The 24,971-nt window shown below is 56.0% G+C and overlaps 1 protein-coding gene and 1 long non-coding RNA gene across 12 annotated transcripts in view; one reads left to right on the forward strand and one right to left on the reverse strand.

The window, feature by feature from the left end:
- Positions 1-24,781, reverse strand: LOC139707201 (uncharacterized). Of its 6 annotated transcripts, XR_011708717.1 has the most exons (4): positions 23,696-24,781; positions 7,416-7,557; positions 2,038-2,176; positions 1-1,927 (listed from the first exon to the last, which is right to left on the reverse strand). It is a non-coding gene; the product is annotated as an uncharacterized lncRNA (long non-coding RNA). The 6 variants fall into 6 exon arrangements; XR_011708720.1 differs by lacking the exon at positions 23,696-24,781 and having other exon boundaries at positions 1-1,542; positions 7,416-10,052; XR_011708718.1 differs by lacking the exon at positions 23,696-24,781 and having other exon boundaries at positions 1-1,674; positions 7,416-10,052.
- Prdm16 (PR/SET domain 16) overlaps positions 22,527-24,971 on the forward strand; it is a 307,066-nt gene continuing 304,621 nt past the window's right edge. For 4 of the 6 annotated variants that reach the window (XM_071617269.1, XM_071617270.1, XM_071617271.1 and 1 more), the window contains exon 1: positions 22,527-22,775. In XM_071617269.1, coding sequence (XP_071473370.1) covers positions 22,682-22,775 — 94 coding nt within the window. In that variant the 5' untranslated portion in view covers positions 22,527-22,681. Of the gene's footprint in view, positions 22,776-24,500; positions 24,796-24,971 lie in introns of those variants that run through there. The other 2 variants (XM_027947738.3, XM_071617272.1) reach the window with 2 other exon arrangements.

Genomic DNA, 24,971 nt, shown 5'->3' on the forward strand with positions numbered 1-24,971 from the left:
CAGGATGCATATAGAGGTGAATTTTAAGAAGCTCATTTTCTCTAAATATTTCACGTGTACCCATTAACTATAATTCAATATTTCTGCACCATTTTCTTTATTTCTTTCAAGGTAAAATTTACATACTGCAAGACGCTCATGTCTGCATGGTGCCATTTGAGGAGGTTTGGCCAGGTGCACACCATGGGCCCCACCCTGGTGGAGATGCGGACACTCACCCCAGCAGCTCCTCCCTGCCCTTCCCAGCCCCCACCTTCCCGGGTGAGCACAGCTCTGCTATCCCCCACCGTGAACTCGTCTGTCCACTCCACAACTTCGGATTGCATGGCATGTGTCCTTCTGTGTCTGGCTTCTGTCCGTCAACATAAAGATTTTGAGACCCCTGTCTTTGCACGGGTTGGCGGTGCGCACGTTGTCCCTGCTGAGCGGGACACTGTCTTGACCGGCTCAGGCTGCAGTAGCAAAGCCCCTCGGGCTGGCCGCTGGTGAGTGACAGAAACCGAGTGCTCACAGTCTGCATCTGGGGAGTCCAGCCAAGACCAAGGCACTGGCAGACTGGGTGTCGGGGGAGGGCTGCCTCTGCTCCAAGATGGCGCTTCTCAACCGGCCCTCTCATGGTGGAAGGGGCAGGGAGCCGGCTAGGGCCTCTCCTGTAAGGGCACCGGCCCCTCATGAGGTGCAGCTCGTGACTTAACCACTTCCCACCTTTTAATCTAACACACATTAGCTCCCAACATATGAATCTGGGGCAGATGTAAACCCCAATTGCACTAGACCACAGTTTGATAGCCCATTCTCCCGTCGATGGACATGTGGACTGTTTCTATTTTAAAAAGATATTATGAATAAAATTGTTATGAACATTCTTGTCATTTTCTGGACATGCATTTTTATTTCTCTCTTGTAAACATCTTGGAGTGGGGTCGCTGGATCATGGGGTAGTTGAATGTTTAGATTCATAATAAAACACCAAGTCTTTTCCAAAACAGCCTACCTACACGGTGGAGAATTCTGGTCACCCTGCATTCCTGCCACCATGTGGAGTCTTTTTGAATTTGAGCAGTTCTTGTCTCTGTTCCAAACACACTCTTGGCCAGGTGTGGTGGCGCCTGTCATCCCAATGGCTTGGGAGCCTGAAGCCGAAGGATTGCAAATTTGAGGCCAGCCTGTGACTTAGCAAGACCCTTCCTCAAAATAGAAAATAAGAAGGGTTGGGCTGTGGCTCTGTGGCAGAGCACCCCGTACCACAACAACCACAAACCCCAACACTGTTGGGGCCCGTCAGCTAGGAAGCATTCAAACACTGTTCAAGACCTTCTACGATGGCCATAAGGAAAGTGGGCCTACACGCTTTTTCCTCTCTTCTTTTCTAGCCCTTACCTGACCTTGAACGGGAGTGACCCCCGTCCTTCAAGGTGAAACGAGGTCGGCAGCATCTGGGCCTTCGCCTGCTCCCCGGCAGACTGTGTGGCCTCGGGGCTCTCTGCAGAAGGGTGAGGTCTTCCTCTCCCGCTTTTCACATCTTGAGTTTTCTATTTCCTCCTGGGCCAGATTTGTCACTTTGTATTTTTCCAGAAATGTCTGGAGAACTGTCACCTAAGGTCTTCCTTCAAGGTCCTCGCCTGTAGGATCAGCTGGACACTGAAGATAGACCTGAGGGTCCCCCTGAGACCTCTGGCGATGGAAGGCAGCAGGTGCCCCCAGGAAGCAGGGTCCAGGGCATCTCCAGGGCCTCCCCCCTGCATCTGGAGGGTCTGACCTGACTGCAGGAAGAGGGTGGGCAAGTTTCCCTGGGGGAAGAGCCGCGGGAACAGCTGCACTTAGTAACTCTGAGGCCTGGTGGGTGCTGCGGGTGGGGCATCCTGGCCTCGGGACAGGTGTGGAAATACCTGCTTCAGGTGTGGGCAGAGGATGGTGGTACCTGCCTCTGGGTGGAGAGGATGGAGGGAATGCAGTACCTGCCTCAGGTGTGTGCAGAGGCTGGAGTGGGTGGCAGTACCTGCCCCAGGGTGGAGAGGATGGAGTAGATGGTATTACCTGCCTCAGGTGTGTACTGGTGACTAGATGGATTCCCAGGGAGCAGGTGAAGGCACACCTCTTAGTGGTACTCCTTCAACGTCTGTTTCCTGCCTCCTTGCTCAGGAAACAGGTGAGGTCTCGAAGGCCACTGATCCTCCTGTGAAGGCACAAGGCAGCGTCAGAGCGGAGCTGAGGCTGCGGGATCCTGAGGGGGAGGTGGTCACCAGCCCAGCAGCATGTGCAGCCTGGCCAGCAGGCGTGAGGCTCCGGGGCCCAGAGCCTGCCCTCAGCATTTAGCCCTCCTGCCCTGCTGCAGCCCAGCTCCCAACCTGGAGAGAGTCTGGGCTGGAGCACAGGGAGAGGCAGGGGAGAGGTGGGGGAGAGGCAGGGGAGAGGCACAGGAGAGAGGCAGGGGAGAGGCAGGGGAGAGGCAGGGGAGAGAGGCACGGGGGAGAGGCAGGGGAGAGGCAGGGGAGAGGCAGGGGAGAGGCACAGGAGAGAGGCAGGGGGAGAGGCCGGGGAGAGGCAGGGGAGAGAGGCAGGGGAGAGGCAGGGGAGAGGCACAGGAGAGAGGCAGGGGGAGAGGCAGGGGGAGAGGCAGGGGAGAGGCGCAGGGGAGAGGCACAGGGGAGAGGCAGGGGAGAGGCAGGGGAGAGGCAGGGGAGAGGCAGGGGAGAGGCACAGGAGAGAGGCACAGGGGAGAGGCGGGGGGGGGGGGAGAGGCAGGGGAGAGGCAGGGGAGAGGCAGGGGAGAGGCGCAGGAGAGAGGCGCAGGGGAGAGGCAGGGGAGAGGCAGGGGAGAGGCACAGGGGAGAGGCAGGGGAGAGGCACAGGGAGAGGCAGGGGAGAGAGGCAGGGGAGAGGCAGGGGAGAGGCGCAGGGGAGAGGCAGGGGAGAGGCAGGGGAGAGGCACAGGGGAGAGGCAGGGGAGAGGCACAGGGAGAGGCAGGGGAGAGGCGGGGGAGAGGCGCATGGGAGAGGCAGGGGAGAGGCGGGGGAGAGGCGCATGGGAGAGGCAGGGGAGAGGCAGGGGGAGAGGCGGGGGAGAGGCACAGGAGAGAGGCGCAGGGGAGAGGCAGGGGAGAGGCAGGGGAGAGGCACAGGGGAGAGGCAGGGGAGAGGCACAGGGAGAGGCAAGGGAGAGGCAGGGGAGAGGCGGGGGAGAGGCGCATGGGAGAGGCAGGGGAGAGGCAGGGGGAGAGGCAGGGGAGAGGCCCTGACCCAGCTGGGGCTCCGAGAGTGGGGGAGGGGCGAGTGCAGAGTCCCACGGAGTGTGAGTCCCGGGAGTGGAATTGCAGTCCGCAGGTGAGCCCTGGTGTTGTGCTGTGTTGACGCCCAGCTTCCTGACGGGGAGAGGGTGGGGAGCACCCCCAGGAGCAGGAGCTGAAGAAGCGCATGAGGCCTCAGCGCGCCCCGGCACTGCAGATGTGAAGGTGTAAAACTGAGGTCACCAAAAGGGAGCAGGGACCTGGGCCTCCCAACCAGAGAAAAACCGGCAATTAGAACCAGACCCAGAATGACCTGAAAGAGATCATGGTGAACACAAGAGGCGATCGCGACCCAGCTATTACAATAGGACCTGGTTATCAGAAGCTGGGAGAACACACAGAAATGTGGAGGAGAAAAATAGAAGATATTTAAAAAGAACCCAAATGAACTTCTTGAGATTAAAAACCCACAATATCTGAAATGAAAATACATTGAGTGGGATCAACAGCAGGACAGACACTGAAGAAAATAAAAAATTATCAATGAGCTTTAAGATGGCAACAGAAATCACCCAAAACAATGAACAGAAAGCAGGGAGCAGGCCGCGCAGAGCAACCGACACACGCCATGGCTCTCTGAGGAAGAACCCAGAACAATCGGCCAAGTCTACAGACACACTTGAAGGAATTTCTCTACATTTGAAGAAACTGGGAAACAATAGACCCAAGGATCTCCATGAACCCTCAGCAGGAAAAAAGGCAGAAAACCGAACTGCACAGATTGTGTATGGACCAACAAAGTGAGTCAGGTAGGGTCCTCATCAGGGATCGCAACCAGAGGAGAGCGAGACCCCGAGGACCGGCAGAGGAGACCACCAACCTAGAACCCATCCTAACAAACCCGTCTTCCAGAAACAAAGACCATGAGCCAAGACTTCAGAAGAAGAACAGGGGAGAATCTATGGCCAGCAGGACAGCAACTCCAATGACTGCTAAGAACATTCTTCACGCGGAAGGAAAATTATACCAGGTGAGAATACGGACCTCCACAGAGAGACGAGGAAAACTGGAAATGACAAAGGGTAGGTAAACAGGAGCATTTAAATTGATTTTTAAAAATTTAAAACATAACTGACCTCCCAGGGGAAGACGTAATGTGCTAGAAGGCTATGACACAGGAGGACGTGGTACTCGGGACAACAGCAGGCAGGACGGAAAGCAGAGAGCACATGAGTAAAGGTCTCCACGCTGGAGGGGAAGCAGCCCATCATCACTTAAAAACAGGCTTTTCTAGCTGTAGATAGACGGAATGCCGTTATCTTGTGTATTGATTTCTATGCGGTGCTGAGGATCGAACCCAGAGCCTCACACGTGCCGGGCCAGCGCTCTGCCACTGGGCCCCAGCCCAGCCCAGCCGATCATTATTTGGAGGCATGTCATTAAGTTAAAGATGAAGACAGTGACTGAACAGAAACCACGACAGGGAACGTGTACAGCTGATGACCCACGACTCAGCCATGTCCATCACCACTTTAGATGTCCAGAGCCCACACATCATAATTAAAAGGCAGAAGTTGTCAAATTGGATTAAAAAAATAAGGCCCCACTCTACACTATATACAAGATTTTTAAATTTTTCTTTATTCATTCTAATTTGTTATACATGACAGCACAGTGCATTCCAATTCCTAGTACACACATAGAGCACAATTTTGCATGTCTCTGGTTGTACACAAAGAGGAGTCACAACATCCGTGTCTTCATACATGTACTGGGGTAATGACGCCCATCTCCTCCCACATCTTCCTACCCCCTTACCCTCTCTTCCCTGTCCCTCTGCCCTATCTAGAGTCCTCCATTCCTCCCGTACTAACCCCCATCCCCATCCTAACATCAGAGAAAACATCTGGTATTTGTTTTTTGGGGGGATTGGCTTACTTCACTTAACATAATATTCTCCAACTCCATCCATTTACCTGCAAATGCCATGATTTTATTCTCTTTTAATTTTAATCCCTTTTTATTGTGTATATGTACCTCAGTTTCTTTCTATTCTTCTACTGAAGGGCATCTAGGCTGGCTCCACAGTTTAGCTATTGTGAATTGTGCTGATATAAACATTGATGTGCTGTGTCCCTGTAGTGTGCCGTTCTTAAGTCCTTTGGGTATAGACCGAGGAGAGGGATAGCTGGGTCAAATCGTGGTTCCATTCCCAGTTTTCCAAGGAATCTCCTTACTGCTTTCCATATTGGCTGCACCAATTTGCAGTCCCACCAGCAGTGTATGGGTGTGCCTTTCTCCCCACACCCTTGCCAACACTTACTGTTGTTTGTCCTCCCAATACCTGCCATTCTGACTGGAGTGAGATGAAGTCTTAGAGTAGTTTTGATTTGCATTTCTCTAATTGCCACAGATGTTGAACATTTTTTCATGTATTTGTTGGTTGATTGTATGTCCTCTTCTGAGAAGTGTCTGTTCAGGTCCTTGGCCCATTTGTTGATTCGGTTGTTTGTTTTTGTGTTGTTAAGATTTTTGAGTTCTTTATAGACCCTGCAGATTAGTGCTCTGTGTGATGTGTGTTGGTAAAACTTTGCTCCCATCCTGAAGGCTCTCTATTCACCTCACTGATGATTTCTTTTGCTGAGAAGAAGATCTTTAGTTTGAATCCATCCCATTTATTGATTGTTGATTTTATTTCTTGCACTATGGAGTCCTGTTAAGGAAATCGGGGCCTAATCCCTACCTGATGGAGACTTGGACCTACTTTTCCTTCTATTGGGCGCAGGGTTCCAGTCTAATCTCTAGGTCCTTGATCCACTTTGAGTTGAGTTTTGTGCATGGTGAGAGACAGGGGTTTAATTTCAAGGAAATTCATTTTAAATACAAAAAACACAGACAGGTTGAAAGTAAAGGGATGAAGGAAGATATACCATGTACACACTCGTCTTTAAAAAGCTGGATTTGCTGTGCTAACACCAATAGGGGTGGACTTCAGAATAAGAAGCGTTACCGCGGGTAAGGAAGGATGCCTATGAGGGCCAAGGGGCCGATTCTCTGAGGGGACACAGTGATCATGACTGTGTGTGTGCCAACACCAGGAGATCAGAGTCCTCCCAGGTGGACATGGAACTGCCACCAAGAGAGACCGTGTTCTGAGCCACAAAACAAGTTCACATACATGTAAAGGGAAGGGAATCATTCAGAGTGTGGCTTTTGGCTATAAAATAACTAAACTAGAAATTACTAGCAATGGGATCTGTAAATCCCCATCCAAAACCTAACCAACACCATCCTAAGTAACTCATGGGCCAAAAAATAAATCACGAATCGTTCTTACCTGAATAAAAATGAAAAGAGTCTTTTGAAACTTGTGGGGTGCAGTTAAGCAGTGCTTAGAGAAAACCTTGTGATGTGAAATTCTTATATTAGACTTTGATATACTTCTTTATTAAAGAACTACAAAAAGAAAAAAGAAAAGAAAAAATAAGACCAAAGTAAGCAAAATAATAGAAAATAATAAAGGTCAGAGCCAAAGTGAATAAAATAGAAAACAGAAAAACAAGAAGAATCAATGAAACCCAAACCCAATTCTTTAAAAGTTTATTGATAATCTCTAGTAAGATTTATCAAGAAAAAAGGAAAAGAGACACAGTCACAATGTCAGGGATGAAGACGAGGTCACCACAAACCCCACAGAAAACGGAAACACAGCAGGAAAATGAATGGACAAGTTACGTCATTAAAGTAAAAACCTAAAAGGAGGCTCACATTTCTAGAAGAAGCAGGTGTAAATAAATAAATAAATAGGCTCACATTTCTAGAAGAAGCAGGTGGAGGTGGCCCACACTTCTGAGTAAATAAATAAATATCAAAAGAACTACAAAAAAGCTATGGAACTAATAAGGGAGGGTTGGGTTTTGGATGTGAGGTGTCCCCCCAAAGCTCACTGTGAGACATGCAAGAAGGTTCAGAGGGGAACGGATTGGATTGTGAGTCTTAACCCAATCAGCAAATTGATCCCTGATGGGATTAGCTGGGTGGGGACTGAAGGCGGGTGGGTGTGGCTGGAGGAAGTGGTTAAGGGGGGGCGTGGCTGTGGGTAGGTAGAAGGTGGAGCTGGAGTCTCTCTGCCTCCTGATGGGAGCTGCTTCCCTCCGCCACCCTCTCCCACCAGGTGACCAGCCTCACCTCCAGCCCTGAGGAACGGAGCCAGCTTTCTGTGGATGAAGACCTCTGAACCTCAAATAGGTTTCTCCTCCTTGCTGTGGTTCTGGTCAGAGCCTTACATCACAGAAGTGACAAGCTGACCCAATGTTGATTGGACTTCTTCCTACTAGACATACATTTCATTGAAAATTTAAAGATAAATTCATAATAAAGGTGACATACTTAGTGATCAGTTCAACAAAACAAATGTGTAAGGTTTATCTCACACATGGAAAAAAAATAACAAATATCACTGATTCACAATTTTTTTTTAGAGAGAGAGAGAGAGAGAGAATTTTTTAATATTTATTATTAGTTTTCGGTGGACACAACTTTTTTTTTTTTTTTTATGTGGGGCTGAGGATCGAACCCAGCGCCCCGTGCATGCCAGGAGAGTGCATTACTGCTTGAGCCACATCCCCAGCCCACTGATTCGCAAATTTTAAAAAACCTAAATAAATGGGGAGATCTACTATGTTTATGGACTAGAATGTTCAGTATAATTAGAATGGCAACTCTCCTAAAATTATATAGAGATTCAATGTAAAGCAATAAAAATATCCCAGAATGCTCCCTTAAAGAAACTGACAGATTAGTCTTCATGTTTACATAGAAATGCAAAGGACCTAGAATTGCTTGAAAAAATTTGAAAAGAGCCAGGCACAGCAACGCATGCCTGTAATCCCAGCAGCTTGGGAGGCTGAGGCAGGAGGATTGCGAGTTCAAAGCCAGCCTCAGCAATGGTGAGGCATTAAGCAAGTCGATAAGACCCTGTCTCTAAATAAAATACAAAATAGGGCTGGGATGTGGCTCAGTGGTCGAGTGCCCCTGAGTTCAATTCCCAGTAACAAACAAACAAACAAAAAAGTTTGAAAAAGACAACAAAAATTGAAAGACATACAATGTTCCAGAGCTTATTGTTAAAGTAATAGTGACGAGGACAGTTTGGTATTGGTGAAAAGACAGACAGAAAAATCAACGGAACTGAGTGCACATAGACTCACATCTATGTGGTCAATTAGTTTTTGACAAGGTTTCAACGCAGTGGGAAAAATCAGACTTGCACCAAATGATCCTAAAACAGCTGGGCACAGACCTCATGCCATATGAAAAGCTAGCTCAGAATGAGATCCCTACTCTGTTTTTTCGGGATGGAGTCTTGCTGTGTTGTCCAGGCTGGCCCTGAACACAGGGACTCCAGTGGTCCTCCTGCCCCAGCCTCCTGGGCCGCTGAGACTGACAGCACAGAGCCTAGATCTAAATACCAATCTGTAACATTTTGGAAAAATCATTGTGAAAAATCTTGGTGACCCCGAGTTAGGCAAAGATTGTTGAAACAGCAGGAAAACAAAAACATGAATTATAAGTGAAAAAATGTAGGATGCTGCTAAAATGTAGGTCCTTGTCTCCTTCAGAAGACAGGTCAAGAAAACGGAAAGGCAGGCGGGGCTGTAGCTCGGTGGTGGGGTCCTTGCGTTGCATAGTGAGACCCTGGATAGATCCCCAGGGGCTGAGTGGCGCAGGGAGAAAAGAAATGACAGGTGGAGCCCTGGCAGCCTCTCTGTAAGCCACCTGCCTGGCGAGGCCCTTGGGGACCCAGGGCCTGGAGAAGGGAGGGAAACACCTGCGCAGGTCCCTGGCCATCTCTGGTTGTTGGGCCCAGCCAGGGCTCCTGGCTGAGCAGGACGCAGGGTTGTGATGTCCTCCTGAGCAGTTGAGTCTCTCAAGGAACCCCTTTCCAGATCTGTAAGCTTCTCACCAGGCAGGTCCTTACAGGGCTGGGCTCACTCCCTCTGGGCCATGCTCACCCCATGGGGAAGTCCCCTGTCATCTTTGGGACAAAGGAGCAGGTGAGTTCGGTTCCCTTCCCCCTCCCACCTGAGGGGGGGTCAGCTTCTCTGTGTTTGCAGACCCCACTATGCACACAGCCTTGTCTTCCTGGCCTCCTGAGGCCACCCACTGGGTGGACGTCTTGGAGGGGCTCTGCTCCCTATGGCTGCCCAGGGCTGGCTGAGGGGCAGCTGGACCCATACCAGAGGTGCCTTTTGGAAGAAATCCACCTCCGAGGCACGAGGGCAACCGATCACAGTGTGGTCATGCTGGCAGCAAGGGGAGGAAAAATAAGAGCCCTTCCTATGGGGATCAGGTGACCATTTTACATTCTTCCCCAAGTCGACTGAGCCATTTTCACAACATAAAATGAGCAAAAAATGTAATTATTTCAAGGTGTCCTTCACCTCGAACTCACTCGAGGCCCACAGCTAAGGGGTTTTTAAAAATACATATATTTAAAGCAAATATTATTGCAAATGACTACTCTGTAATTTGGATTAATTGCTTTTGGTTTTTTCTGGAATAAAATCTTTAAGGCAAACCCATAAAAACCCTGGAGCCCAGACCAGCTGTTCCTGCGATGGCTCATTTGCAGGGAGTCCAATGCCACCCCACAGGCAGCCGAGGTGGGTCACAGAGTCCGCTGTTGCGCCAGAGACCGGCACTGGGCAGAGGCCACAGCAGGGAAGCCCTGGCCTGCCTGTCACACCGACTGGACTCAGCTTGAGCCTCCGGGGTGACTGGAGCCCCCACCCGGGGGGGGCCTAGGAAGGGCCTCCTGATGCACTGCTGTGCCCTCTGTAGGGTGAGGTCAGTGGCTTGGCCTCAGGGACCCGCCCAGGGAGACTCTGCCGCTGCAGGGCGAGGAGAGCAGGTGCTGGCTGTGACCCAGGCCACCGAGACGCTCAGCAGGGGTTGGAGAAGCAGGAGGTGGTGCAAAACCCAGAGGCAGAAGCCTCGCTGGATCCAGGCAGTGCCCCTGGGCTTCCTGCCCCCAGGAACTGGGGACCGAGCCCTTCCTGGAGTGGGGGAGGTCCGGGTTGGCCCTGGAGGGGCTCTGTCTGGGGTCTTGCTGCGTCAGCACGTGCAGCACTGCAGGGGGCACTCCGATCCTCTGGGGACCCTGAGAGAGTGTCCAGCAGGGACAGGCACTGTGGTCAGCAGCCCGCCCATTCCAGGAGCTCAATGTACTTGTTCTGTGTGGCCTGAGAGGCAGGTGTCACCTTCCACGTGGCCAGAGAGTGACAGCTGGGGGAGCTTCCCACAGTCAGTGAATGGAATGTGTGGGGCATCCCAGCCCAGACCTCCAGCCTGGTCAGCAGACGTGAACAGACCTGCTTGTCGCACACGGACACAGAGGTCAGGGACTTGGGGTTCTGGGCCAGCTCTGTCCCCGGTAGGCCTGCAACAAACTGCATCTCCCACTAGGCCTTGGTCTCACCATCATTCCAGTGAACGGGGTGGCATAAAAGCACCCCTCCAGCCACCCACCCGTCCATCAACCATCTCTCTGTCTACCCTTCCTTAGTCCTTCCAGCCCCAGTGCATTTACCATCGTCTGTTTTAGTCAGCTCTTTCGCTGCTGTGACCAAGGACCTGATAAGAACAATTTTAAGGAGGAAAAGTCCACTTGGTGCTGCGGTTCCAGGGGTCTCAGTCACAGACGGCCAGCTCCGTGCCTGGGGCTCGAGGTGAGGCAGAGCATCAAGGTGGAAGGGTGTGGCGGAGGAAAGTGGCTCATGACACCCCACGAGGAGGCAGAGACCGACAGCTCCACTCTTCAGAGACAAAACAGCCCCCCAAAGGCTCTCCCCCAGGGACCCTCCATCCTTTGCCACACGCTACCTGCCTGCAGTTATCACCAAGTTAATCCCTATCAGGGGATTAATTCACTGACTGGCTTAGGACTCCCATTATTCAATCATATCACCTCTAAACTTGGCATTGCCTCACACACGAGCTTTTGGGGGACACCCCATATCTAAAGCATAGCACCCTCCACCCATCACCCACCTAACAGCCACCTATCCACCCACCCGCCCACCACCCATGTAGCAGTCCACCCATCTGACATCCAGCCACTCACCCTCAGGTTCTGGGAATAAACGGAAAGAAAACAAGCAAGAAACCCACCCTCTGGGCGCCACCTGAGGATGTATGTGGGGTCATTCAGTGACCAGCCGCCCTGGGTGGAGACTCACTGCCCTCCTGGTGGGACGGAAGGCCTGCCTCCTAGGACCCCACCAGACACGCCAGCTCCCCCCAGGTGTGTGGGAGGAAGAGGCCCACACCTGCGGAGAACCAGGGTGCTGGGCCTGGGGACTGGAGGGACTGAGAGCCCACAGCCTTGCCCCGCAGGAGAGGAGAGCAGCCTGTGGACGGCAGGAAGGAAAGGGAAGGCCACCCCAGGAGGGTCTGCCTGCAGGGCAGAGAGGCCCAGGGGTCAGGCGGGAGGGAGGAGGCAGCCTGTCAGGCCACCCCACGCAACCCCACCTCCAGGGAGGCTCCACTTCACGGTGCCCAGAGTGGCCAAGGGCAGCCTGCCTTGGTCTGGACCCTGCTGACCACTTAACTCCACATGGGGGTGCCTGCTGCTGCCCCTTCTCTGTGCCAGGGACGGGGTATCCGGGCTGAGATCCCCTCCTGGGGCCACAGCCGTGCCAGGCTTGTGACTGCAGTCCACAGGGGTCCTAGGGACACAGAGAAGGGGGATTTCCACTTCCCTGGAGAGGGACGGGGCAGTTCCTGAAGAAGGTCACCTGCCTCCAGATGCAGGGTAGGGAGGGCTCCCTGGTGGAGAGGAAGGGGGGGCTTTCCTAGATTCGTAACAGAGCACCCCAAAAGTCAGGAGTGGCCATAAGAACACCCGAGACTAGGGATGGGGTCACTACCTCAGGAAGACGGACGTGAAGGGGTCCAGAGGTCCATCCCTGGACGCAGGTGGCTGACTGCAGAGCCCTGCCCTCAAGCCCAGCTGGCTCCAGGCCTCCCGACTCTGGCAGATGCTGACGTCCAGAGGTTCAGCATCTCCCGGGCCTCAGGCATCAGGCCCCCCCTCTTCTCAGATCCTCTGGTCATTTCCTGGGCACAGGCAGGAGCCAGTCAAGGTCCAGCAGGTGTCTGAGAGGGAAGGCCAGGATGGCGGGCGGTGGGAAGAAGAAGCTTCGCAGCCCACCCAGTTCCAATAGAAAACAGGGCAGGATGTCACCACAGAGTGTCCCCAGGAAACTGCCCAGGGCCGCACAGTGGACGTGTCCAGGGCATGTCCTGTGACCCAGAGGAACCCTCGGGACGAAGCGATGATTCTTCTTTTATGTCAGAAGCAGATCTACTAGTGGTTCTCCCTGGTGCATGGCAGCTGTGCCTAGCGGGGGCCCGTGTTCGTACTCACCCAGTGCCCTTCTCCGGGAGTCCCCTTTCCTTCCCACCTCCCTCCCCCTCCTTTCCTCCACTCTCCTGACGCCCCTTCAGTTCTCCCCAGACCCCACCATTCTTTTCCACATAGGAGAGAAAACACATGACCTTTGACCTTCTGAGGTTGGCTTATTTCACGCAACATAAAGTCCTCAAGCTCCATCCGGTTTCCCTCACACGACACCGTTTCTTTTTTCCTTTGTAGCTGACTAAAACTCTTGGGGACTGGGATTGGGGCTCCGTGGTGCAGCACTTCCCAGCCTGCGTGAGGCCTCTGGGTTCCACCCCCAGTACCACAAAGTACAGCAAGAGCAGAGGCCCCTCCACGTGTGCATACCCAGCGTGGTTAAAAACCACGCGTCTGTTGATGAAGCTGGTTCCACAGTTTGGCGGAGACAAAGAGAAGATTCCAGGGCAGAAGCAGCCACAGAATCTCCGCAGGCTTCGAGACAGCTGTGCCCTGGAGCAGGAAGGCCGTGAATGAAACAAAGGAGACCATCTCCCCCTTAGAATTCCATACCCAGCCCACCTACCACTCCACAAGGTGGAAGAACGAAGGCACTTCAAAGTCCTCACGATGCACCTGGTGCCTTGTTTATCAGGGTTACGACAGGGCTGGGGCTGGGCTCAGAGGCAGCGCACCTGCCTGGCATGGAGGCACCGGGTTCAGCACCACATATCAATACAATAAAGGTCCATGGGCAACTGAAAAATATTTAAAAGTCAACCAAGAAAGTGCTCACTGAAGATAGCAGGAGAGCCCAAGGAATCCCCCTTCCAAGCGATCCTGCGGAGCTGACCATAGGGAGGTGCAAGGCAGAGGCAGCCGGTCCCTGTTCAGCAGGTGACTGAGGACGCCAACTTCTCTGCAGTCATTTCTGTCCCTTATTTTCATCTGGGGGAGCCTGCCTGGCTTATCCTGACCCCCTGCAGAGGAAGCTCCTGCTCCCTCTCCAGCTGAGTTTCCTGTGGCTGCTGTGACCAAGGACCACAAATCTGGTGACTTAAAATGGCACAAATGTCTACTGTCTTACAGTTTCGCAGGTCGAGAGTCCAAAGGGTTCCCTGAGCTCAAATGTGTCTCTGGGCTCGAGTCAAGGCGTGGGCAAGGCTGCGTTCCTTTCTGGGGGGCTAGAATATATTTTTCTTGCCTTTCCGGTTCCGAGGGACTGCCTGTGATCCATGGCTCATGGCCACGTCCATCTCCAAAGCCTACAGGCTGGCGTAGACAAAGAGAAGATTCCAGGGAGAAGCCAATGGTTTCATTTCAACATGGACTATTCTTCCTGCCACCACCACATGTAAGGTCCCTTGTGATTATGCTGGGCTCCCCAGAAAATCCAGGTTACTTCCCCACTTTGAGGTCAGTTGATGAGGAAACCCTAATTCCTGTTATCTGAATTTTCCCCACTGCCCTTCTGCCCTGAGTCACTTCTCCTCTCCCCTATCCTTTGCTCCAGCTATCCCAGCCACTTCTACCTCGGGGCCTTTGCACTGCTATTCCCTCTGCCTGAAGGCTGCTCTGTAGATATGCTCTGTCTCTGCACTCCTTCATGCTTCTGCTCCAAGGTCACCACCCCAGGGAGGCCTCTCTTGACTACTAGCAGGGAAGCCCGCTGGTAACCATGTCCTCTGGCTGTCCAAGTTCTCACCTCTCTGTGCCTGGGGCGCTTAGATTCTTCTAGAGAGCCTACAATGATCAGTCAGTGCTGCCTCCACCATGAGCATGGGCTCAAGGGGGTGGAAGAGGCTCTTGTCTTGTTTGCTCACTGCTGCGTGCTTGGGTCACATGGCCATGCCTGGCACAGAGCAGGCGTGCCATCAGTCTGCTCTCTTGAGCAAGCAAGGCTTGCACTGTGGGCTGCAGCGCCTGGCCGCGGTCCGCCCGGTTCTGCCTGGCTCCCCTGACTCTGGGGTGGTTGCAGGGGCTGAAACCAGACTCCTGTGCTCTTGGCACACTCACTTGTCTGGATGCCGGCCTTTCCCTCCACACCGCCCAGCGGCACCAACCTGCACCTGCCAGGTGGGTCTGCCAGTAGTGGGCAGTAGTTTCATGAACGTGGAGTCACACGGCCTGTGGCTCTGTGTGTGGCTCCCTCCACCCCGGAAGGTATTTCCAAGCCTGCAGGAGCTTCGATCCCCTTGCGGCTGAGGAATGCCCCCCTGCGTGAGTGGGTGGACCACATTTCCTCTGCGGTGGGAGCTGCAATGGTCCCCCAAACTGCAAGGAGCTCTGCAGCTAGGCTCACACCCCCGGGGGTCTGTGTTCAGCAGCTGGACTGCAAAGCAGAGGAAGGGGACAGTTAACGCGCCCCTCCCCCAGGGGTGGTGCGCCTGTGGGGGCGGGTCGCAGAGAGCTTCCCGGACCCAGCGCTCCTGAGCTGCGCGGCGCGCACCCTTGATTCAAAGTGAAGACTTTGAAGATGAGCAGAAGACTTTTGAAATGTGAATGCTGAGTAGTTATTTTAAACAGCAGCTCCGAGGGGGTCTGGTTCCGTGTCACCACGTCCCGTCTGCCTTTGTTGAGGGTTCGAGGCTGCGGTCTTCAGCAGGCTCCCAAGGAGTGCCACCTCCGCACGGCCCCTTCCAGACATTTCCTCACAAGGAACCCCTGAAGCAGGCGTCCCCTGCCCGCTCCTCAGGAATCTGTCTTCACCGACTCTAGGTTGGCAGGACCTGGGCATTTCATGATGTGAATCCTGCAAGATGTGACCTTGGGTGACGGGTATCGTCCCTCAGCTTCATGTTCTCGGTTCCTCGCAGCTGACCGTGAGCCAGGGCTCCGGTCCCATCTATGGCCACATGCCTCTCCCTGGCACCTGCCTACCCCCTCAGGACTGATGCTCCTCCTCTCACCCGGGACTGGGCTCCTGCGGAGGAGCTGGGGCCCGGACTCCTGCCGGGCGCTTCCGGAAGGCTGAGGGTTGGTTTCCCAGTCTGTCAACCTCAGGCCCACCTTCAAAAGCAGGGGCTTGGGAGGCAGGCCGCAGTGAAAGCCGTCCTCACCATTGAGACCCGGCTCTGAGCCAGGGTGAGACCTTTCTGAGGTCTTGGGATGGAGACAAAAGAGCGGGTTGTTCCTAGTTAGCGAAAAGCACACGCACAAAGGGAGAATCAGGAAATGCTGACCTGATTGGGAAGCAGCCTTCAATGAATGACATCATCCAGAGAACATAAATCTTGGTTTGTACGATTTATTTATGTTAAGAAAGCCGCGTACGATGCCGAGTTTTCAATGGCTTTGTTTAAGTGATAGTTTTGCCTCTTTAGTGAAAGTTGGAGCGATGATAAACAGCTCCAGCTGTAAAAATTAAAGGCGGAGGGGAAGCCAAGGTGATTATTACAGAAAAATGCTGAGTGGGGAGGGGTACTTGGCCCTTCCATCCTCTCAAATGAAAATTACCCTGCGCCACGACGCACCACGAACAATTACCTGCTGTTTATCAATTAACCTCTTTAAAAGTGCCACGTTTCCGTTTCGATGAGGAGCTGTTATTTCTCTGATGTGAAAACTGGCTTAGTCGTATTCATTAGAACAACCTTGTCCCATGTGGTCCACGTTTTGTGTACATTTAATGGACACCTATTTTTTTTTTTAATGACACTTTTTAAGATTGGAAATGTGTTACTAGGAGCTCAGATAATGAGTGTGACCTTCTTCATGTGTAGGAGCACCCAAAATGAGTCCCCCAAAGCCACTGGCCAGGTCAGGGAGCCTCCCTTATCCCCTGGGAGCCCCAGCCCAGTTAACTGGGGAGAAGTGGGGAAAAGGGCCCCTGACTCCCCAGTAAAAGGTGGGCTCAGGAAGCAAGGACCCCCAAATGGCTGAGTCCTCCTGGACCCAGGCGAATACACTGGTGTCCGAGGTGCCCTGGGGCCAGAGCACTCTCCAGATTCAGGTTCTGGTGGTCAAGGAGCCCAGAGAAAGGTCCCAGGCAGAGCCCCTCTGTGACAGTGGCCCTGCCGCTGTCCAGGAGGGCCTGGTCCTGGCAGGTCCTTGCAGCTAAGCCCGTTAAATGCAGGCTTTGCAGTCAGGGAGCTTTCCGTGGGAATCCTGCTGCTGCCTCGAGGACAGATCCTGATGCAGGTGGTTCAGGCCCTTGAGCATCAGTTTCTCTACCTGTGAGGGGGAATAATCGCACCTTGTCACATGGGATCCTTGTGATGGTCACAAGACACTGTGTGGCAACCGGGAGCGGGAGGCTGCCCGTACCCTTTCTGGAACGGCAGCCTGGCCCAGGAGTCCCAGTTTGGCCCGAGCCCTCCAGGGCCAGGACCTGGTGGCAGGTTTCTCTCTGAAGAGGTTCCCTCTGCCCACCTCCCCACCCCTGCCCTCCTGCGGAGCTCCTGCCCCAGCTAGCTGTGTTCCCTTTCTAGACTGTGCCCTTCCGGCTGGGGACCTGCTGGCTTGCTCACTGCTGGATCCCCAGTCACATGTGCTGGCATTATCATGCTGGATGCTGGGTGACCAAGTGAGGGCCAAGGGAGACACTAGAGAGAAGACTCAGCCTCAGGCACGCAGCAGAGCCCACGTTCTGCCAGGCCGCCCTCATCTCCTTGTCTTTCCCTGGGTGGATGGACAGACGCCCGCTGGTGGAGGCCCAGAGGCTTACTCTCTCAGGACCCTGCACACAGGACCCTGCACACACTCCTTCACTCACTGAGCACCAAGCACAGCCCTGGCCTGGGGCCAGGTGCCAGGGCTTTGGAGGTGGCAAGACACCCTGGACATTCCAGGTTGGGAGGAGGAGACACCCGCATGTGGGACAGAAGCCCTCAGACTCTAAGCTGCAGGACCACTCTGCCCTGCAGGGCCTCTCCTAGGTGGATGAGTGAGCCCGGGTCTGAGGCCTGAGCTAGACCTGTGAGAAGTTCCAGGTGCAGCTGTCAGGAGACCAACTGGTCCTACGGAGCTTAGGGTAGGTCATGGTCAGGAGGGTCCAGACCCTGGGGCCTCAGAGGCAGAGGGAGAGAGGCACCTGAAGAAGGGCCCAGCTGTGGTCCTCAAGCCTGGCCCCAACATCGCCCTCTCTTGTCAGCCAGGCAAGCTTCATAGTGTCCTCTCATGCTTTTCTAGGGACTGTGGATGGGCCAACCCAGGGTCCCAGCAGAAGTGGGGCAAAGGCTGGGTCTGACCAGGGGAAGTGCCCCCCCCCCCCCGCCAGTCCCTCTGACTGAGGGACAGGGACAGCCCTGGGCTCTGGGAGGGGAAGAGCCAACCTAACCCTCTTTGGTAGACTTCCTCTGTCCTCCCTGTTGGCCACCACCAGCATGGGTACCCATTATAATTCACTGATGTCACAGGAGGGTGTGTCCCTGTGAGTGACAGCTGCTCAAGGCTGCACCCTGCCATCTCCACCCTGATCTCCAGTCCCCAGCACGGAGCAGGCCTCAGTGAGGTCACCTGTGGGGACTTCAGGGATACCACGCTGAATGCAGCTATGTCCCTTGCCACTGAGCTACTTCCTATCTTGGTGGGAGGGAAGGGGACAACCTCAGGGCTCTGGGACACAGAGCCCCGTGAGCTCAGGTTGTAAAGCCTGGGAGGGGTCAGAGTCCCACTGGATTTTTCCAGTCCTGGGGCATGGGTGCAAGAGCCCTGGTGGGGGCAGGCCCCCCCCCGTCCCCCGCGTCATAGAGGACACTCTGCCCGAATCCATCACCTTGGGGTCACTCTGCAGAACTGGTCATTTTTTCCCTGCCTGGGGCAGTCCTGGTCTCTGGCCTTTTCTTGCTGGCTCAGGGAGCCGTGTCTGCGATTATTGGTTTAGTAGAAAGCAGAGGGGGGAGCAGTCCAGTGGGGCGTCCCCCATCCACCCCGGCTCTTCTCCTCCACCTCCCACAATCCGCTCAGAGGGTGGAAGGCTGAGAGCTGGCCCACAGGCCCAGCCCTCTCCCCTGGTTCTCCCTACTCCCACCCCCACCTTCACCCAGAAGGGCAGCCCAACTCCCAAGGTCAAGCCTCAGGACCCAGCCCAGACATTCTGGGATATGCCAGAAACCTGCACCTAGAAGGGAAAGGTCCCCAACACCTCGAGCAGGATGGGTAGTGCATGGGTGTTCCTCCCTATGAGTTTAGCGGGCACCAGCCCTATTGCCAGTTCTTCCTCCTCCCAGCTCGAGCCTATTGTGTGACATTTCCGGGCCCCCCAGCCCCCAAGGGAACCTGAGAAAACAGTCCTTGCCGGGCAAAACCTACCCAAGGGTGAGGGGACACCCCGCTCCACCCAGCTGAGGAAGACTGCAGGGGAGTGGGAAGGATCAGGGAGGAGGGAGCAGGCGACGGGACAGGGGTGGGCAGAGAGTGCCCCGGAGCAACCCGGGACCCTCCGGGCAGGGCACTTCCTCTGATCTGCACCCAAAATCATGGACCCAAGTGTGGAGCTGCGCTGGGTCTCCTGCTCCGCCGAGCTAGCATTTCCCATCGTTCATTCTTTGCTGCCAACCCCCCAATAATCCCTGATAGGAGAACAGGTGCGGCTGGTCCTGTGTCACACGTAGAAGGGGAAACCGAGGTGGCGCGGAAAAAATCCACCGCGGTTCCTCCTCCGCCATTTGGGTACGCAGCCCACAAAGACAAAATCGGGTTTCCAAACCCAGAGGGTGGGCCGCGTGGGACCGGGTCCTCGGCTGAGGGTCTCGGCGACTTCGGACAACGAGATGTGAATCCCGGCGTGGGTTGATTCGGAGTTAGCTCATTCACCCGCTGCTCCGCCACGGCGCTCAGCTAGGGGCTTCTGGGGACGCCGAGGGCGAGCTCCGGGCTCCCTCTCAGCGGCTCCCAGGCCTCGGCCGGCGGCCCGGGCCCCGGGAGCCATGCGGCTTGCCATTTTCGTTGCTGTCAGGGCTCTGCCCGCTCGCGGCTGGAACCGGGAGCACCGGAGGCGGCCGCGTCTACGTGGTCAGCGATCCTGAGCTGCGCCTGGACCGCTCTGTTGCGCGCAGCTTGGCGAGCGCTGCAGGCCAGGGCGCCGTGGGAACGAAGCTGTCCGGCAAGCGCGAGCTGGAGGCCCGGGGGTGAGGGCGGCAGGAGGGGACCCTCTACACTATGGCTGCGCGGCTCAAGTGCACACGCAGCTCAAACTTGACTGGAGGATTCGTTGACGCATTTTTAACGTTTTGGGGATCGAAAGAAAAATCTTGGGAAACAAATTCCGTTTATTGCTCCCCGCAGCGGTTGCGGAGCCCCAGTGCTTCTCGGCCCTTCGGCCAGTTCTACTGAGCTCAGTCTACGAGAAGGAGGTGTGGGGGACTTCCAGTACCTTCTGGAGGGTCGCTTTGGGAGGGGTGTAGGAGCCAAACCCCTCCTGGGCTCCAACCGGGAGAGGACCTGGACTTCCGACCCAGTTTCGATCTTACCCTTAAAACAAAAGCACTCCCTGTCCGGCCCTAGAAGTGCACGGTGGCAAGGGCCAACATAGGTGGCACACCCCTACTTCTACATTCTGGAAAGCCAATCACCTGCAAGGACTAGAGGACACAAGAATGCCAAGCCACCAGGCAGCTATGGGCGCAGGAGCCTGGAGCCTGCGGATGGCCCAGCAAGGCCCTCCCTGGTGGCTGCCCATTGCGGGGACAACCATTCTTCTGTGCTCCGAGGAGCACGGCTGTGTGTTCAAAATCAGCTATTCTCACATTCCTGGGAAATCTTGGGGAGCAGTGGACTCTCCTGGCAACCCACTCTGGGACAGGGCATTGGTGCCGGGACCCTTGACTCTGCGGAGCAGAGGGGAAAGCCTGGGTCAGAAATTGGGAATTGTGTCTGTCAGTCCTCAGAATCATTCATGTCACAGCAATGTCCCGTGGTGAGGGAAGAGGAGTAAAGGGGGCCTGAGATAGGAGACTCAGTGTCAGGAGCTCCTGTGACCCCAGTGTAGAGCTGAGGAATGGCTGGGTGGGGGAAAGAGCCCTTCAGATCTCCTCTTCACCTCAGTTGTGTTAACTGAACTCCCAGGCGGGCCAGCCTCCTGCCCCAGGTCCCCTGAGTCCCCTGCTGGGGCTGGTCCCAGCAGACCACCTTCATTTCCCTTTCTGTGTCTTGGGAAGTGAGTTGGATCATCCCCAAGGGCCCCTCGTGGCCTCCATACTGCTGTTGATTAAATCTGAGACACATTTCCACCAAGGGTGGAGCAGAGGACATACCTAGAGAGACCTAACCTCACCTACTCAGTGGTCCACATGTTGGGTGGGGTCAGGTCTGTGAGTCTCAGTCCAGTGGAGAGCACTCCTGAGCAGTTCCACGGTTCCAGACTTCCGGGGAAAGCCCATGTGTATTTTCTTTTCTACCCAGACAGGAACCTGAGGGTGAGCAAAACTTGGAATTCCACAGAGCCCAGAGGCTGAGTGCCCAAAGGCATTGGCCGAATTTGGCAAGCAAAAAGGAACAGGGAGGGACGGGGGCAAGAACCTGGCAAGGTCAACACATCTGGCCAGGCAGCCCTTTCCATCTCAAGCACACGGGATACAATAAGGCTCCCTGGGGCCCTGGCAGGGGCAACTGGGCCAGGTTGGACCCCCCCACCTCCATGCACTGCAACAACTAGCCTCCTCCCCAGAGACCTGGCTTCTCCTGGAGGCAGGGGGCACAAGCCCAGAAAGTGTGTGTGGGACCACCAGGAGTGCAGAGCTTCCTGGGGAACCCATGGGGCTGGGGCTCCTCCTCGCCAGTTGTCTTTTCTGATGCTCACTCCAGCACTACAGAATCAGCTTTTCTTACTCCCCCCCAATCCACACCACTTCCCAGAGGAGATGATCTGATGTCTCCAGCTGTATCTCTCAGCTTGCTGAAAGGCTGGGAGTCCATGAACTCCTTCCCTGCCCCAAGCGAGCGCAGTAGAAGTTGCTGCCCTCCTCCCCTCTCTAGTCCCCCCAGACCCAGCAATAACATTGGTTCCAGAGCTTGATAGCAGCCTGAGGTTCTCTAGGGTGGGGAGCTGCCATTCAGACAGCCACACCTTGCTGCTCCCCAATGTGAGGACCTTGAGGTCAGGATTCAGCTCCCAAGCTCCCTAGAGCTTGGCTCAGATTGAAAATTGCTTTTAAACCTTTCAATAGCAACCTTTCCTCCACAAGTAGGGCCCCCACTTGCCCATAAAGCCTGGTAAGTCCCCCAAAAGTCTTTGCCAGGCTGGGATACTGAAGGCCTTGGGGCCTCCCGGCCTGGGGTGGAGCTACATCTGACTTTCCCTGCTTCACCCTTTCTCAATGCCTGCCCTACCCTGCCTTCAGCTTCTAAGTCTGGCCACGCGGGGGCAGGGCCTGGCCAGGCCAGGACCCAACCCCAGCCAGGGCCCTGGCCTTGGGGATAGCCTGCCTGGGCCCCTCCAGCATACTGGGGAGACACTACTCCTCAGCACCTGGAGAGACCCAGCAGCTCAGCCATCTCACTGTTCAGCCTTGGTCCACAGATCCCCAGGCAAGCCCATGGTGTCCCTCTCCTCCCCAGAACCAAGAACCCTGAAAGAGGACAGAGAAAAGAGACAACCTTGCCTACTCCCCACACCTCCTGCCAGCAAGGGTTAGCCCAAGAGATGGCTGTCCTAGTCAGCCTCGCTAGAGTTCAGATAGACCCTTCCTGAGCTGAAGAAGGAGGAAGGAAGAGGGCTCTGGTGAGCTGCTGCACCCCAGAAAAAGGCTGGGCCTTCCTAACCTTGGGGCCTGCTGGCTGCCTCCAGGGCAGGGAGGAGGCAGCCCTTGGTGGGGATGGGGGAAGGGCAGGTACCCTCTCCAGGTAAGAGTACTTCACAGGTTCCATTGTAGCTCCCCAGGCTGCACGCCAAACATCCCGGGCAGCTACAGGCAGGAGCAAGGGACACCTGGGTTGCTGCAGTAAAGGGGTGACCTTGAGTTGTCTGGCTAGCAGCCCCAGCCAGGTTAGGTTCTGAGTCTGGAGCCTGCCCTTGGGCCAAGGTTAGGCAGCACAGTACCCCCATTCCCATGGGAGTGAGCAGGTTCACAGGCTGCCAGGACCGGTCAGGCCTAAAACAGTGCCCTAGCCTGCCATGGGAACTCCCCACCAAGACCTACAGAGCATGTCCCTGGAAGCCGGATACTCCTGTGTCCCAGCTCAGGGGACAGGTAGTCAGTGTGGGGAGGGTGAGTAATGGTCTGATAGACCCTCTGCAGAACCTCACTGAAGGGCTTCCTGGACACACTCACCTAGGGCCAGAAAGAGCCTGGGGGCAGTGGCCAGTGAGCACTTCCCCATGCGGGGCAGCGAGTAGGGTGCATGCAGGACTGGGCAACCGCCTGGAAATCTCACAGGGGCAGGAAGCCCAGCAGGAAAGAGGCTGTCGACTTCTGAGACTAGAAGGCGGAAGGCCCAGCACACCATCTAGTCTGGGTCCGCAGGGGCTTTTCCTCTGGGGTGGCATGGGCCCTGCGTCCCTAGGCCCCACATCTCCGGTCTCTGCTGGGGCCGAGCCCTCGGCGTAGCTCTCCAGCCGTGGCCAATTTAAGGCAAAGGGCAAAGACGCAGGTTTCCGTGTGTAGGTCCCAGTGCAACGGATACTGGTTTCATTGCACAACAAAGAGTGGGTGGGCATGGACAGGAGCCCCACCCTGGGTAGCAGAGAGACCTGGACCCGTGGGCACGACCCCTGCCCCGGGCTCGGGTGACGCAGTGACAGCTCCAAGTCTTCCTGCCTGGCGGAACCTTGATACTCTGGAAGGACGAAAGGGGCAGCGAACCAGTCAGGGTAGCGCCTCTGTCGGCTTTCCATCGTTTCTCGAATCCAAGCCATACTTGAATGAGGAATCCGCACTCACTTCATCAGGCCCCTGGGCTGGGTCCACCCTGCGGGTGCCCAGGCAGACCTCTCTGCTGCCGCGCCTCAATTTGAGGGTTGCTGGGGCAGAAGAAGCGCCTGGTCGGCTCCCGCCCGCGCTCCTCCACCTGCACCGCTGGCCCTCCAGCCTGGACGCATCTGGGTCCCCGAGAGGCCAGCGGGGTCCGCAGAGGCCCCCCGGCTCCCGAAAGTGTCCCAGCCCTGGCGCTCGCGCACCCGGGTACTCACCTGGGGGCCACGGCGGCGGTCGAGCAGGGGAGCAGAGGCCAGAGCGCGCGGATACGCCCCCGAGGCGGAGAGGTGCGGGACGCCAGGGGGACGCGGGGCAGAGGACGCCCGGTGTTCGGACGGCGGCCCCCAAGCCGCCCCCAACGCAGAGTGCGCTGCGCTCCGTCGCTGGGCGCCGTACGGAGGACGGCGGGTCCGAGTGCAGCCCGCCGGCCGGGGCAGTGGCGGAGCGCGGAGCTGGCGACGCCTCCGCTGTTGTTTTTGAGCCGAGAAGCCCGAAGCAGCCGCCGCTGGGTGGGGGCGAAGGGGAGGGGGCGGGGGCCCGGGAGGCCCGAGGGCGGCGGCGGGGCTCGGAGGGGGCTTCGGAGGAGCCGGGTTCTGGCGCGCGGGCGCCGGCACCCCCGGAGCAATCGCGGGGCGGAGGCGGGGGCCGAGGGGAGAGTTCGGGAGAAGAGCGGGCTGGGGCGACGGTGAACGAAAGCTTTTTAATTAGTAATAAAACGCAATAAAACGCAGCGAAATCAGCCCGGACCCGCGTCCGAACTATCTGCGCGTTTGCCCCAAGATCTAAGGAAGTCGCGCGAAAAACCGCAGCCGCCACCCCATCTTTGGCCCGGCTGGGGCGGGAGCTGCAGCGCGACGCGACGCAGGGGCAGGGCGGGGGGACGGTCACCTCGCCTCCAGGGCCACCTGGGTCCTTTTAAAGTGTCCGGGGTGCGGGCCCCGGGCGGGAGCGCAGATCACGGAATGTTTTCTTAAAGGGCCAGTTCCAAGCGGCGCTGAAAAGGGGGGGGGAGGGGGCAGAGAGAAGTGAGGTGAAGACCGAGAAGGCCGAGGAGAGCCCCCCAATCCCGCGCCGAGGCGGCGGCGGCGGCGGCGGCGGCGCGACGATGAGGATGATGAATACATTGCAAAGTTTTTTTGGCCCCGGCGAGGGGTGTCAGATTGAGTGCTCTGTGCGCATGTGCGAAGGTGTCCAAACTGACAATGCTGGGGAGATGAAGATAGTGTGTAGCTGCTTCTGGGCTCAAGGAGGAGGAGAGAGATTCCGCGAGCCGACACCATGCGATCCAAGGCGAGGGCGAGGAAGCTAGCCAAAAGTAAGTCTCCCGCGCTCGGCCGCGCCGCGCTGCCGGGCCCGGGCCGCGGGGCCCGGGTGCCCAGGCCAGGGGTGCGCGTCGGGGCGCGGTCGGCGCGCCTGCCGCTCCGGCCCCCGGCTCGGCCGCGCGGCCCGGGGGCTGCTCCGCCTCCCGCGCTCCGGGGCGGCCGGGCTCGG

Source organism: Marmota flaviventris, chromosome 10 (genome assembly GCF_047511675.1).
Source record: "Marmota flaviventris isolate mMarFla1 chromosome 10, mMarFla1.hap1, whole genome shotgun sequence".
Taxonomy (NCBI): domain Eukaryota; kingdom Metazoa; phylum Chordata; class Mammalia; order Rodentia; family Sciuridae; genus Marmota; species Marmota flaviventris.